The 13,323-nt window shown below is 53.4% G+C and overlaps 2 protein-coding genes across 4 annotated transcripts; both read right to left on the bottom strand.

Annotated features, from left to right (window-relative positions):
- Positions 1-5,877: 5,877 nt before the first annotated feature.
- LENEP (lens epithelial protein) lies at positions 5,878-6,063 on the bottom strand (the record flags this gene model as incomplete). The annotated part of the gene is made up of 1 exon (XM_081121235.1): positions 5,878-6,063. The coding sequence occupies one exon, from the start codon at positions 6,061-6,063 to the stop codon at positions 5,878-5,880; it is 186 nt and encodes a 61-aa protein (XP_080977361.1).
- Positions 6,064-6,555: 492 nt separating this feature from the next.
- Positions 6,556-12,269, bottom strand: FLAD1 (flavin adenine dinucleotide synthetase 1). 3 transcript variants are annotated; one of them, XR_013997676.1, is made up of 8 exons: positions 12,213-12,269; positions 11,538-11,762; positions 9,365-10,109; positions 8,225-8,672; positions 7,954-8,052; positions 7,687-7,876; positions 6,873-6,946; positions 6,556-6,772 (listed from the first exon to the last, which is right to left on the bottom strand). XR_013997676.1 is itself a non-coding variant. In XM_081120887.1 (8 exons), the coding sequence occupies exons 2-8, from the start codon at positions 11,616-11,618 to the stop codon at positions 6,637-6,639; spliced, it is 1,473 nt and encodes a 490-aa protein (XP_080977013.1). In that variant the 5' UTR covers positions 11,619-11,762; positions 12,213-12,269; the 3' UTR covers positions 6,556-6,636. The 3 variants fall into 3 exon arrangements, 2 of the variants coding, with proteins under 2 accessions (XP_080977013.1, XP_080977014.1); XM_081120887.1 differs by having other exon boundaries at positions 8,525-8,672; XM_081120888.1 differs by lacking the exon at positions 12,213-12,269 and having other exon boundaries at positions 8,525-8,672; positions 11,538-12,065.
- Positions 12,270-13,323: the final 1,054 nt, after the last annotated feature.

Raw genomic sequence — 13,323 nt, 5'->3', positions numbered from 1 at the left:
GCCTGAATGTATTAGGACGTGTGGGTTTGGAGGGGATCAAGATACGAATTTCAGTGCCCCCCCACAACTGAGGAAGGTAGCTTGGGGGACGCTTCCAACTGGGTCTGCAGGGCTGTGTACCCCAAAGAGCTCCTCCCACTAGTGTAAAACGGAATCAAATTCGGACACCTCGGGTCAGGTTCTGCTACCCGCGGCCTGCCGGGCCGAACTGGGTGGGACTCGCTTTCTCCTCCCCAACCCCCTCCGCAGGGGGCCTCCCTCCCTTTCCAGCAGGTGGCTCCGCAGGGCACCAGCTCAACCTGTTGGACCACAATGGGCGGTGCCAGTGTGGCCCTGGCCCTCACCCGGGCTGACCCGAGATCCCCGCGCAGGGGGAGGGACAGAGTCCCGGTCCCTCCCTCCTCTCTCGGGCCGTGACTCAGCCTCGGAGCTGCTGCCGTGCTGGTCCCAGCCAGGGGCGGAAAGTGTGAGGCGCCCCTGAGGGCCCAGGCCAAACCAAACAGCCCCCCACCCCAGACATTATCTCACTGGAGAATTAGGGGGGCTATAGGAAGAAGGGGGTAACAGCAGGCATGGGGCGCTCCCGCTAGGGTAATCCGCCCCGGGTTTTCCTATCGTCCCTGTCCCCCTTGGGTCCCGAGGCTGGTCACTACTCCGGGTTTTCTTCTTGGCCCCGCCGGTCAGATTCCCGTTGGTAAGCGCCCGGAGCCGGTGGGGTCCAGGCCAGGGTTTTCCCTTTCCTTCTCCAGCCTTCGGGGTCGTGCTAGCCTGGGGAACCTCAGTGCCAGGGAGGCGGCAGTGCCAGATGCACAAGTGAAATGGAGAGGGGGCTGCGTCGGGGAGGAGGGGGCATGGCAGAGGGAAAGAAGGGAGGGAGCGTGCCACAGGGAGAGCAGAACTAGGGCCTCCACAGGCAATAGAAGGGCGGGCGCCTAGGTTGGCATTAGCCCTTAGGTACAGATAAGCAAACGGCGCCTCAGTGCCTCGGGCTCGCCCAGTTCTCATCTCTGCGGGTTGTGTCCGAAGTCTTGCTGGACTCAACTTGGATCTTTCGGGGCTGAATTACCATTCCCCGCTTGATTCTCGACAGTCCTGGGACCTCCTGATAGTTCCTCAGTGACACCCCCCATCACGTTTCTCTTCTGCTGGTCCACACCTCTCCCTTCCTCGCTCAAAAGTCGGGGGGGGGGGGAACCCCTACTTGAAGTTCCCGCCTACTCTCCAACTTGGGGCCCTTAACGCACCACACCACCGAGACAGCTGCGGCCAGGAAACGCTGACTGGGGGCCCCACCCCCTCCCACGATACCCCTGCCGGGCCCCTGGGGCCTACCGCACCCCCCCCCCCCCAGGTTCAGACTGGAACTGGGAACTGGAGGGCAGGTGTCGGGCCTGCAGCGGCCTCCTGGGTATAGGGGAGTGTCCCAGATACGCACGTTCTAACTTACATCTTCAGTCGACCAACTAGATCTTAATTTTGGGGGGGAAGTTGCAGGAGGTGGGTAAATACCCGTAGAATGAAGTGTTTGACCAAAAACAAGGATGAAAGCCCTTGCTGGAAGTTAACCCTCCTAGGGAGGACTGATACCTGGGGCTGGCCAGGAACAGCGAACCTGAGTGACGGCTGGTTGGGCCACGTGCTCCAAAGGGCATCCGCAGAGGAATGAGATGCTTTCAGAGCCTGGAGGAGACAGGGCTTCTGGCGAGAGGAAAGGCCAGGTTCTGCCTGGGCGGGGTCCTGAGTGAGTGGGTCTGGGGACCAGTTCTGGAATGTGGGGGGCCGAGCTGTAAAGTGGAGCGTCAGCCTGCGCCAGGCGCCCACCTCTTCCCTGCTGCCCCCCTTCCTCCGGCTGCCTCCGCTTCCCTCGAAAAACCCGCCGCCCAGGAAACCGCTGGGGGCGCTCAGACCGCAGCACCCCCCAGCCCGCCGCCCCCTGTCACCCCCACCGCAACCGCCCAACCCACCTGAAGGGGCCGTGGCTGCAAGGGTTGCCCCCCTCCCGCCGACTCCCCCCACACCTGCGGGTTGCACTATTTATAACTCAGCGCCTATTCCGGGCCTCTGGGCTCCAGCGGGCTGCAGCGCGCAGCGCTAATCTTCGCCGGGATCTCTGCGCCCCCCAAGGCCTGGGGAGATAAATTTAGCTTCAGGAAGCTCTGGGGAACATTTTCCAAAACTCCACGTCCCAGAGAAGGCGAATCAGAACCCCTCTGCTCTCAACCTCCCTCCGGCCAGCCACCAGGCGGCGTAGGTCCCCCAGTTCCTGGAACCCAGCGAAGAGTCTGGGGCGCTGCCTTGAAGCTGGGATAGGTAGAGTTGAAGGCGAAATGTGGAAAGGTACTGAGGGCTGGTGGTCAGAGCGTCCGAGAATGGCCTGAAGAATGGGTATGCCCAGAGAGCCTGGAGTACACAGCCTCAGCTGGGAGTAACAGAAAGGGGCTGCACACTTATGCCTATTGAAGGGGGAAATAACTCATATGCAAACAAGATGCAAACAAGAGCCTGTGCCCTTGAGGGTCTGCTCTCTGGCGCTGGTGAAATGACTGCCACACCCCTTATTCCTAGGGCCTTACTGGGAAAACGTGGGACCCTCCCAAGATCATTACTATAATATCCAGTTTATTGCGTGTAGCTGCTCAGACCACTTCGCTATGACCTCTCTCCTCCACCTGTCTTTCCCACACTACTGAGGGTCTTGTATCCTGCAAAATCAGCTGGGAATTCTGGTGTCCTCAGGCCAACGTCCTTAGGGTTTGCTTCCAGCTCTGCCTGTTACCTTCCCCGTTTTACCCCACCCATTCCCCTACCCCTTGTGGCCACCAGAAGGCCCCAGGGTGCAGAGGGGTAGGTGAGATCTTACCCATCCCTCCCTATTTTGGCACTCTGCTTGCCTTTACCCCTATACCCCTACACCCCTCCCCCTATCCCTCCCAGCCATCTAGCAAATCCCTGAGAGAGTAGTTTGGATGCTCAAAACCTGAGCTTACAGGGGTAGAGAACCTACTTTCAGCCAAGGGCCATTTGGATATTTATAACATCATTCGCAGGCCATACAAAATTATCAACTTAAAAATTAGCCTCCTTGCCCTGTTTGGCTCAGCGGTTAGAGCATCAGCCCAAGGACTGACTGGTCTCAGTTCGATTCCAGCCAAGGGCATGTACCTCAGTTGCAGGCTCGATCCCCGAGGCAACCAATTGATGTGTCTCTTTCACATTGATGTTTCTCTCTCTCTTTCCCTTCCACTCTCTGAAAAGCAATGGAAAAAGTATCCTTGGTGAAGATTAAAAAAAAATTAGCCTGCTATATTTGGTCAAATATTTAATTAACTCACCCCTAATGTGATGGCTGGAACTGCTTCTCTTTGGTGAGATCTTGGCAGGGCCAGACCAAATGATTTTGGTTGGGGAACCGAACCGAACATGGGCCGGATGTTCTCCAACCCTACTTGGAAAGAGAGCATTGCAGGGAAGCTGCTGCATCTCTTTTCCCTTCTAGAGGAGTGAGCAGGTATAGAACAGGGAACCATTTCCTGGCATGTGTGGATTAGGTGAAAATGAGGAAGCTGGGGCCCCCAAATGAGCTGGGGAAACCGAGAACAAGGGGAGCTTAGGGTTGAAGTGGAAGTGGGAAAACATGGAGTGCATGCAGAATGGGGGTGGCAGTCCCCTCCATACTTTTGCTTGCCTGGCCCAGCCTCCCAGGCCACCATCCCCAGCACCAGTTCAGAAGAGTAAGGCAGGGTAATTGAGAGAAGCCCTGAATTTGAGATGAGAAAATCTGGGTTCCCTAAATGACTACCCTAGCACAGTATGCTGTGGGTATGATTTGGATGGGTCACTTTACCTCTCTAGGCCTCTTTCCTTCACTGTTAAAATGGGTAATACTTTTGTTCTACTTTTTTTTTTTTTTTAAATATATCTTTATTGACTTCAGAGAGAGGAAAGGAGAGGGAGAGAGAGATAGAAACATCAATGATGAGAGAGTCATTGATCGGCTGCCTCCTGCACGTCCCCAACTGGGGATGGAGCCCGCAACCCAGGCATGTGCCCTGACCAGGAATCAAACCCTGATTGCCTGCATCCTAGGTCAATGCTCAACCGCTGAGCCACGCCCAGCCGGGCTTTTTAAAAAACTCTTACCCAAGGATATATTTATTGATTTAGAGAAAGGAAGGGAGAGGGAGGGAAAAAACATAGATGTGAAAGAGACCTGCTTCCACTCATATCCCCATTTCAACTTTTTCTTTTTTCCATACCACCTATCACCTAATAACATCTCTATATTTATTTTTTAGATTTATATTTTATTTTCTGTATCCACCCACCAGAATGTAAACTCCACAAATACAGGAATCTCTTTTGTTCACTGCTGTATTCAGAGCATCCAGGTTGGTATGTAGATGCTCAATCATATTTGTTAAGTGAATGAATATGCGGTATATGTAGAGATATATAGACTATCTCTATAATGCTCTCCAAGAAACTAGTAACCATGGTTACCTCCAGGGAGGAGAGCTGGGGGCTGGAGGATAGAGGTAGGAGAGAACTTTACCTTTTACCATTAGAATCCTTTACTCTAGGCATATATTACCTTTACAAAAATAAAAATAAGCCCAGAGAAAAAGGAGTTAACTAAGAAGAAGGCTGAGGTCAAGAGCTGGTCCCTGGGAGTTGGGGGAGGGTCCCATACATCATCTCCAGGCCAGTTCCCAGGGAGAGAAAGAGGGGGGCAATAACTGGGCCCCAAGAGGGGCAAGGGAATGAAGGTAGAGATCCTAGGGATCCTTTGAACAGGCCCTATGGCTGGCTCTGCGGTTGCATGGGGCTATGAGTGGGCATGTCAGTAAGCATGAGCAAGACGATGAAAATGGCTCACGTGTACCTGCCACTGGGAGTAATTCAGGGAAAACAATTATCGGTGGCTGCCAGGGGAAGTGAAGAGTCAATTCTTTTCCTTCTGGCTGTTTGTGTCCTGTGATGAGCCTGAGGGACCTGTGTGACCGCATAGGTGCCTGTTTCTTGCAGCTTTGTGAGCTGGAGGAACAGAGCCCTTACTTCCTCTGTGAGCTGGGGACTAACGTCAGCCCAGGGCTTTCCCCAAGACCCTCAGAAGCAGGAGCTGGTCAGACCGGGTCTTCTATTTGAGTTCCCATACTAATGCACAGGGCCTCACAAAAGACCCTGCCCAAGCTTGACCCCTCCCTGCCCACAGGTTGGGAGGAACCTGGCCTTTCCACCCTCCCTACTCAGGCTCCAGTGAGTCAGGAAACCTGGCTTTCAGTCTCAGTTCCATCTAGGACAACCTCCTTCCTTCCCTGGTCAGCTCCAAGACCCTTCCAGTGCTGACATTTTCTGATTCCCCTTTAGACATTGAGAACTTTTAGCCTCAAGGCCTATTTATTATTTGTATAGTTCAGTGATTCTCAGAGATATTAGGGGGCAGCCCATTCCTGGCACTAAGAGGGTAAGATCAACCATCTGGGCTGGTGGGCTCACTGTGCCAGGCTTGGAGGAGTGTGAGGTCCTGCTGCAGTCTTATTAGGGACCCAGCCAGCAGGCCAAGGTCCTGCGCACCAGCGGTCCACCAGAGGTGGGGACTGGGAATGGAGGCTTAGAAATGAGGCAGGTCTGATGGTCAGATGGCACCAACTCAAAGCAGGATCCACACTTCATTCCTTGCTTGTGGCCCATTCTTGTTCAAACGCAGCTAGCCCCAGGAGTCTTGATGGGGGTTGAGCTGGGCACTAAAGAGATTAGAAAGCTGAGAGACAGGCTCTGCCACAGAAGCAGCAGCCAGGCCTCTGTCTGTTTGCCCTACCTGCTCACCTGAGCAATGCCAGGCTGTGGTGCTGGCAGGGAGGCAGTTTCCTGCTGCTATTAATCCAGCAGCTCCTTGATACACCAGCAGCAGAGGAGGACATAGGCAATTTCCTTCAGGATGCTCTGCAGGCCCTGCCACCTGGTGCCCATCTCTGCAATAGGCACTCGGAGCCCAGCATCTCCCAGGGCCCCTCTGAGGGAGAAAGGTAGGGCCTGGGCTAGGGCCTGCGTTCCGACCTGCATGTGGACAGCAGCTCTGAGGGTGAGGGAGCTGCCTCTGGTGCCTTTTATCAGCACTGTCCCTACCCCCTCAGGCCTCATGACTACAGGGACAAAGGCCCCAGGGTCTAACAGAGGGAAGGTTCTGGGCCTGAGGATGGGCTGAGTCAGCCCCTATGCACAGCCATGTAGGAGGGATGGGGTTAGGAGGAGGTCTGGCCACTCTATCTTTCATTCTCCACAGCCAGGCTGGTTCAATTTCCCTCCCTCCAGCCTGAGCCTAGAAACCCTGGGTGCCCTGCCTGGTTGTTGGTACCCCCAGTGGTTGGCACAGCTCCCTGCTCCTGCCCTCTGGTGGGCTCCTGCCGAGGTTGGCGCTCAGTCAGAATCACCAATGAGAACCTTTCCAGCCCCTCGGAGTGAGCACTGCCAGCTCAGAGCTGGCAGGACCTGGCCCACGCTGCTTTTCCCATCCCCTTGGGCGCAGGGAGACACAGCCAACACAACAGGCACATGAGAGGAGAGGCACAGTTTATTGAGAGGTTACACCCCAGGACAGCCTCCTTCTCTTCCTCTTGGAGTGGACAGGAGTAGGAGTCACATGCGGGAGTTCCGCTCTTCGTCTTCATTCTCAAGTAGGTAGGCTGGACGGTAGGTGGGCTGTCCTCCTGGGCCCAGGTACTTCAGGGCTGGGTTCTGCACCGTGTTCTCCCGGCTCCCCAGGGACGTGTAGCTGGAGCCAGGAGAACAGAGGGTGAGTGTGCGGTGAGGTGGCTCTCCCTATCTCAGCACCCACACGTTTCCCCACACCCGTTCTCTTCCGACACGCTTACCCTCGGTCATACAGGATACAGTATGGGACAAACAGCTGACGCAGGAAGTCCCAGATGTCTCTGTAGGTCCAGTCCTGGGAGGTCAGAGTTGGAGAAGAGTCACAAATACTGCCTTCTCCCACTCTACCCTTTGCTGCCTGGGAAGAGGCCCATTCAGGGTTCTTTTGCTCCCCTGGCCTTTGAGGGCCTGCTATCTGATTCGCTAGTACATCTCGCTCTGCGTAGGCCAAGCAATAAGAGAAGCCTTCATCCTGTGCCCTCTCCACTCCCAATCCACCCTCCACTGGCATGTCAGCTCCACCAGGGCAGGAAGGGGCTATCTCAGTGTCAGCTGGAGCTGTCCAGTAGAACTTTCTACAATGGTGAAAATGTTCTTCTGCTGTGCTAATGCTGGGGGCACTTGAGATGTGGCTAGCGCAACCGAGGAAATCAATTTCAAATTAATTTTTTTAAATTGAGATAATTCATGCCATTGAAATTCATCCTTTTAATATACAGTGCAGTGTTTTTCAGTCATTTGTATTTTATTTTAATTATGATTAGAACGTAAATAAATGGCTAATGGCTACCGTACTGGACAGCACATGTCTAAGTCATTGTTCTGTCCACAGCAAAAGGCACAATGTCTGCCACTGACTTGGTGCTCAATAAATTATTGGTCAAAAGGCTGAATGAACAAATAGCTCAGCCTTCCTTGGATGATGGGGCCCCTTCATCCAAGCCCCAGGCTCCAATGTCCCTACCTCAGTTAGCCAGGGTGCAATGACTGATAGAGGACATGAGACTGAAGGCTGTAAGTCCTTCTCTGCATTACCAGCAGGGGGTTGATGCGCATGAAGGAGGGCCAGCCTGGGTCCGTGGGGCTGAAGGGACAGAGGCTGCGGGAGTAGGGGTCTGTGCGGCGGGTGCCCATCAGGGCAGCCTCCAGCTGGGGGTGCCGTGCCTGCAGCTGGCTCAGGGCCTGCTTCATGTCTCCCTCAGCCTCCAGCACTCGCAAATTATACCTGAGGAAGAGGGCTGGGGGTGAGGAATGGGCTCCTCCAAGCCCCTCTTGGAGCCCAAACCTCCAGGCCCCTAGTACCTCTTGATGGTGTCCTGTAGAAACTTCTCCAGCTCAGGGAAAGGAGAGATGCTGTGGATATATAGGATCTGGAGGGGTTCTTGAGTATCAGGGCATTTCCTGGGGTGGGAGAGAAACCACAGGCTTGCCAGCACTGGCAGGGAAATGCTCTCCAGAGAACTTGTGCTTTTCTCCTTGGCCCCTGGGAAGCACACCCTCCCCTCCTCCCCGTTCCATGTATTTCCCATCCATCAGAACCTACTTTCTCTGGAAAGCCCACTTGATCTCTCACCTCTCAAATCTGGAGCACACATCCCTGTTTCAGGTAGATAAATCTCACCTCCTCAACAGGACCAGGACCACCCGTGGTCAGGCATGGTGGCTTGCACATCCACACCCAGGACCAGGCATGTCAGATGCTCGATAAATAGGGTGGGGAAACGGGAATCGAGCGGTCACTATGGCTACCTCCCTCCCAAACTCCATCCAGATACCTCTTTTTCTTTCTGCTTCCTAGGATGGGGAACTAGAAAATGGGGCCGATCAGGTATCTTGGTATCTCTGGGGTCTTGCCTCCAGGGGATAGGCTCACCTCTGCACAGCTGCATGGAAGAGGTGCAGGAGGGCAGTGCAGTCCTTGCCCCCGTTGAAGCCTACACAGAGCTGGGCGAGGCTGTACCGAGCCAGGGCAGTCTCAATGGTCTGCAGGGCGTTTGCCACCTTTTTCCCTAGAGAAGACCCTGCCAGACAGGTAGGGAAGAGGCGATCAGACAGACAGACACATATGGCCATCAAAGGGCAGTTGGAGCCATGATGCCCTTCCTTAAAACTTTAATATTTCCCCAGAGTTTCTAGGCTGAAGTCCAGATTCCGTCATGCTGCCTACTAGGCCTGCGGAGTCTGCTCCCTGCCTGCCATTCAGCCACACCTCATCTCAGTGTCCACCCTCCAGAATCCTGGTTTCTTTCCATTCGCCTTAATCTCCTGCCGCTTCCTTTCATGCCCTCTTTCATATTGTGTGCTCTTGCCCCCTCCTGGTCCGGCCAAATCCTCCTTATCATGCAGCTTATAGCATTTGCCCAGAAAAGCCTTCCCTGACCCCAGACCAAGACTGATCTCCTTGCTGTAGAGTCCCCCTCATCACTGACATCTCATGCATAATTACCTGTTTAACATCTACCTTTCCTATTAAACTACTGGTCATAGAGTAGGGTGTACTTCTGTCCTGTTGAGCTACCTCCCCAATACCCAGCACAGTGCTGGTGAATGTAGGTACTCAATCATTATCTACTGGAAGAATGAATGAATCAACTGTAGCTATCCTCTACCTTCTCCTGGATTTCTGGGAAGCCTCCAATAGCCCCTGCATTCCCGAGACCTAGGGTGGCACCTGTGGTTCCATGCATCTGCCCTTCCCCGAGGAGGCCCCTACCTGACTTGGCAAGTTTGTATACAGCCTCACTGGCCTGCTCCACAGCGTTGGGTATGTAGGGGACCAGCGATCCCTGAGGCAGACGGGCAGTCAGATAGGCCAGGCATTCCTCCAGGGGCCCTTCTTCCTCTGAGTCCAACGTCAGCTTCACCTGATAGTAGTTGCTGCCCCAGTCAGGGTAGGAACCCAGGCCAAGCCTGCGTCCAAAGTGGGCCTGGGCCTCAGCCAGGATGGGGGCAATAGAGGCCTCGTCAGCTGCCACATACAGCTCCCGCAAGTGGAACTGAACAGCTGTGTTTTGAAACAGTCCCTTCAGCCCCTCTAGCACACGCTGCAGCAGCTCTGGAATGCCTGGGAAGAGGTAGACGTTGCGGACCGAGACCAGTGGGAATCTGAAGGGGCGGCCAGTGTGAGGATCTGTGCCATAATGCAGGCGGGCAGAGGAGGGCACCAGAGACAGCTTCTCCCAGCCCTCCTTTCCTAGGGCTTTGATGGCTGCTTCCAGCTCAGGGTGTGGCTTGAGCTCATCACCAAAGGCCTGTGCTACTGCCTCGAAGGTCACATCATCATGAGTGGGACCAATGCCCCCTGCCGTGAGGACATGAGTGAAGCGGCTGGAAAAAGAGGTGACCTCAGCAGCAATGGTGGCTACCTCATCAGGTACAACAGAGACTCGGCACACCTGGACCCCCAGGGAGCGCAGTGTCCGGCACAGGAAGTAGGTGTTGGTGTCCTGAGTGTGTCCCTGGAAGATTGGAGATGGGGGAAGATGAGAGTGTCAGTGCTGTGGGATGAAGGGCAAAGGGTGCAGGGATGAAAGTTGCATCTGCCTGGTGATGGGGCACTCTGCTCTCTGGGGGATACCACCTCTGGCTGCCAAGAATTCTGGACTGAGCACAAGAGTGAGAAGATCCACATGAAAGGAATCAGGGATGATACGATATACCTTGGGCCTCCTTCTCTGCACTGTGACTTGACCTCATCTATGCTTATGAAGTCTATTATTAATTCCATGTGGACAACTTTTCTGCTTCCTCACCAATCCGGACAGTTTCAGTCCCCTGGCTCCAAGTGCTTATTGGGCATCTTCATCCTATTCCTGGCTGTCAATGGCATCCCCAGACACTGTCCACAGCCAGTCACGCCCTTCATGCTGTCAACTCCATTTCTGAAATGTATCCCCATCTGCTCTCTTCTCTCTGTCCCTACTGCCACCAAGCAGGTCCTTGGCACCTTTCACCTGGATAGTTGCAACAGCCCCTTGGCCAGGCTCCCAGCCTCCAGCCACAGCACTCTGCCTGGTGCCTCCTGAATACCCTTCCTAATGTGTTACTGTGATTGCATCACTGTTGGGCTCAAAAGCCACTTGTTGTTTCCAACCACATACAGAATAAAGTTCAAATTCTTTTGCAGAATATTTGAGGCTATCTGTCTATGGTGTGTATACAATCTTCTTTTCCAGCCCCATCTCTGCTATTGTTCCACAGTTTAGTGGTTAGATGGTTGCTCTGGAGTAAGAGAGAATCAGGTTGAAAGTCCATCTACCACTTCCTAGCTGTGTTACCTTGGGCAAGTTTCTCAACCTTTCTGAGCCTTAGTCTCATAATATATTTATTAAGATTTATAATAGAAGTACTAATGTCATGGGGTTGTTGTGAGGATTAGTAAAATCACCTATGTGATGTAATAAGCCCACTGTCAGGTCCTAATAAGCACTAAAAAAACAGGGATCACTATTACTGTTACAAACCTGATGCCTACCATGACTTCCCTGATTAGTCAGAAGGGATTTCTCCCTTCTAGTACTTTCCTTCTATCTCACTTATCCACTCTGCTGAGTGCCTTGGATCATCTCCCAATTAGGTTGGATTTAACTCTTAAATAATACATGTACCTGTACCTCCTTTACAGGATGACTCCTTGTCACTTCTGTAAAGCCCCTCATCCCCATACCATACTGCTTGGCAAATTATAGGGACTTTGCTATAAGTTTTTCAACAGAGTAATTGAAAGAATGAGGGTCACTTTTCCTCCACCACACTGGACTCACTCCAGGATCCTACGGCAGCAAGGGAACCCCCACCCTGGTTTACCCTCCCTCAACACAATGTGGAGCAGACTTTTAAGGACAGGAGAACGCCCCACCCTCCCCCCTCTTCGGTCCCAGACACACCTTGAGGACCTCATCTCCAACAATGATGATGCCCGCCGTCACGCTGCGCCCTGGGGGAGGTTCAGAGGCCCTAGATGCCATGGTCCTGCCTTCTCTGCCCCTCTGCAGGGCCCTCCAGTAGCCACCCAGACCCCCAAATAGGGGTCGCAAGCACGGGAGTCCCGCCAGATCTAAAGGGCACTGGGGGCCATAGCCTGGGAAGAGGGGGTCCGGGGTCGAGGGAACCTGGAGGAGCCAGAAAGGAAAATGGGGGAGAGCAGGAGGGCATGGTCTTCCTCACCAGGCCCTTGACAACTGACTCCTTTATCCCTGCCTCTTTAATAAACATGTTCTCAAACCCCAGTCCATGCCTCTTTCAATGACTTCTAAGCTTGGCTCTGGTCTTAAAATGACCAGCTCCAGCTGCTACTTTAAAGGTCTTGTGTCTGCCGAGCTCGGCTCCTCGGGTCTGCTCTATCTTGGGCAACTACACCTTTAAATGTCTCTCCAATTTGGGGCACCTGTCCCTTTAAATGTCTACCTGCTCCTGCGGCTTGGTCCCTTTAAATGCGTTCCCTCCCTCCACCCGGATTAGAACTGAGCCGCCTTCTTCTGAAGGCTTCCGCACCCTTTCTAGCCCGGAATCTCATCTCTTCCCACCACTTTTCCGACTACTGAGTTCTTCCAGGTTCTCACCTGCTTCTGGCCCCTTCACCAGGTCTTTCCCTCTCTCCTTTCCTCCTGTCCCAGGGCGGCTTCCGTACTCGCAGTCCCACCTTAGACCCACACTTACCTCAAATTAATTGGTCACTTTGGCTGTCGCTCAGACTACCTCCACGGGCCCATTGGTGAAATCGACTGTCGCTCGAGAGCTTTAGCTAGAGGGCGGGAGCAATGTTGGGTTGTTATTAGCGACAATCACGTGGACACCTCCCGCCCGGAAATGTGGAGGCCAGGCTCGGGTTCAGGGGGTGGGGTGGCGGGAGCGCTGGGGCGTGAAAGGAACGGTGTTTGGAGGTGCTCTAAGGATTTTGAGGTGCTCCTTTCTGCTGCTGGAAATAAATGGAGGCTTGACTCTAACCTTCGTTCCGTATTCAGATTCTTGTGTGCGCGGCTGTTTTCATTAGGCTAAGGGGTCAGGGGCTGCCACTGGTGTGAGAAGGGATTTTATATTGTAGCAGGTGCAAACTGAAGGAACACCAAGAATAATTGTCAGCGTTGCCTGTGAAGTAGAAGATCCCAGAGGTGAGCTTTTAGTGTGTAGAACTTTCATTTGTCTCTGATATAAAGCTAATTTCTTAAACCTCATCGACAAGACAGAGCTTTGCCCCACCTTGCTCCAGATGGTGCTTAGCTTAAACATCACCTCTCCCAGCTATGGCTCTCGCGTGTACAAGCGAGTGCAGCGACTAGGGAGTGCTGTGTCTGTTTTGTACTCCTCCTTTTGCTCTCATTTCAATTGCCTTTGGTTTAAAAGTGCTCCTCAAACCTTCATGTTCATACTAATCGTCTGGGAACCTTGGGTGGGGCCTGAGAGCTGTATTTAACCCATTCTCAAGTCATGATGATGCTACTCGTCTGTGGACTTCGTTTTCTGTAGTAAAGGTTTCAAATTCATTCATCATTTGGAGGACTGCTGAACCACACCTGGCTGGCTCCATTTGACTCTCCTTTAAGATAGATATGATGCCTGTTTTATAGATGGGCAACAGGCTCAGAAAGGTGAAGGGATGCCACACAGCCACAAAACAAAGTGAATGGTAGAGCCAGGCTTCTAGACCATTCTTTCTCAAGCAATAAGATGTGT

Source organism: Miniopterus schreibersii, assembly GCF_964146895.1.
Source record: "Miniopterus schreibersii genome assembly, chromosome: 19".
NCBI classification, from domain to species: Eukaryota; Metazoa; Chordata; class Mammalia; order Chiroptera; family Miniopteridae; genus Miniopterus; species Miniopterus schreibersii.
The sequence above is the reverse complement of the archived record's forward strand: the minus strand, read 5'-3'. Positions and strand labels throughout refer to the sequence as shown.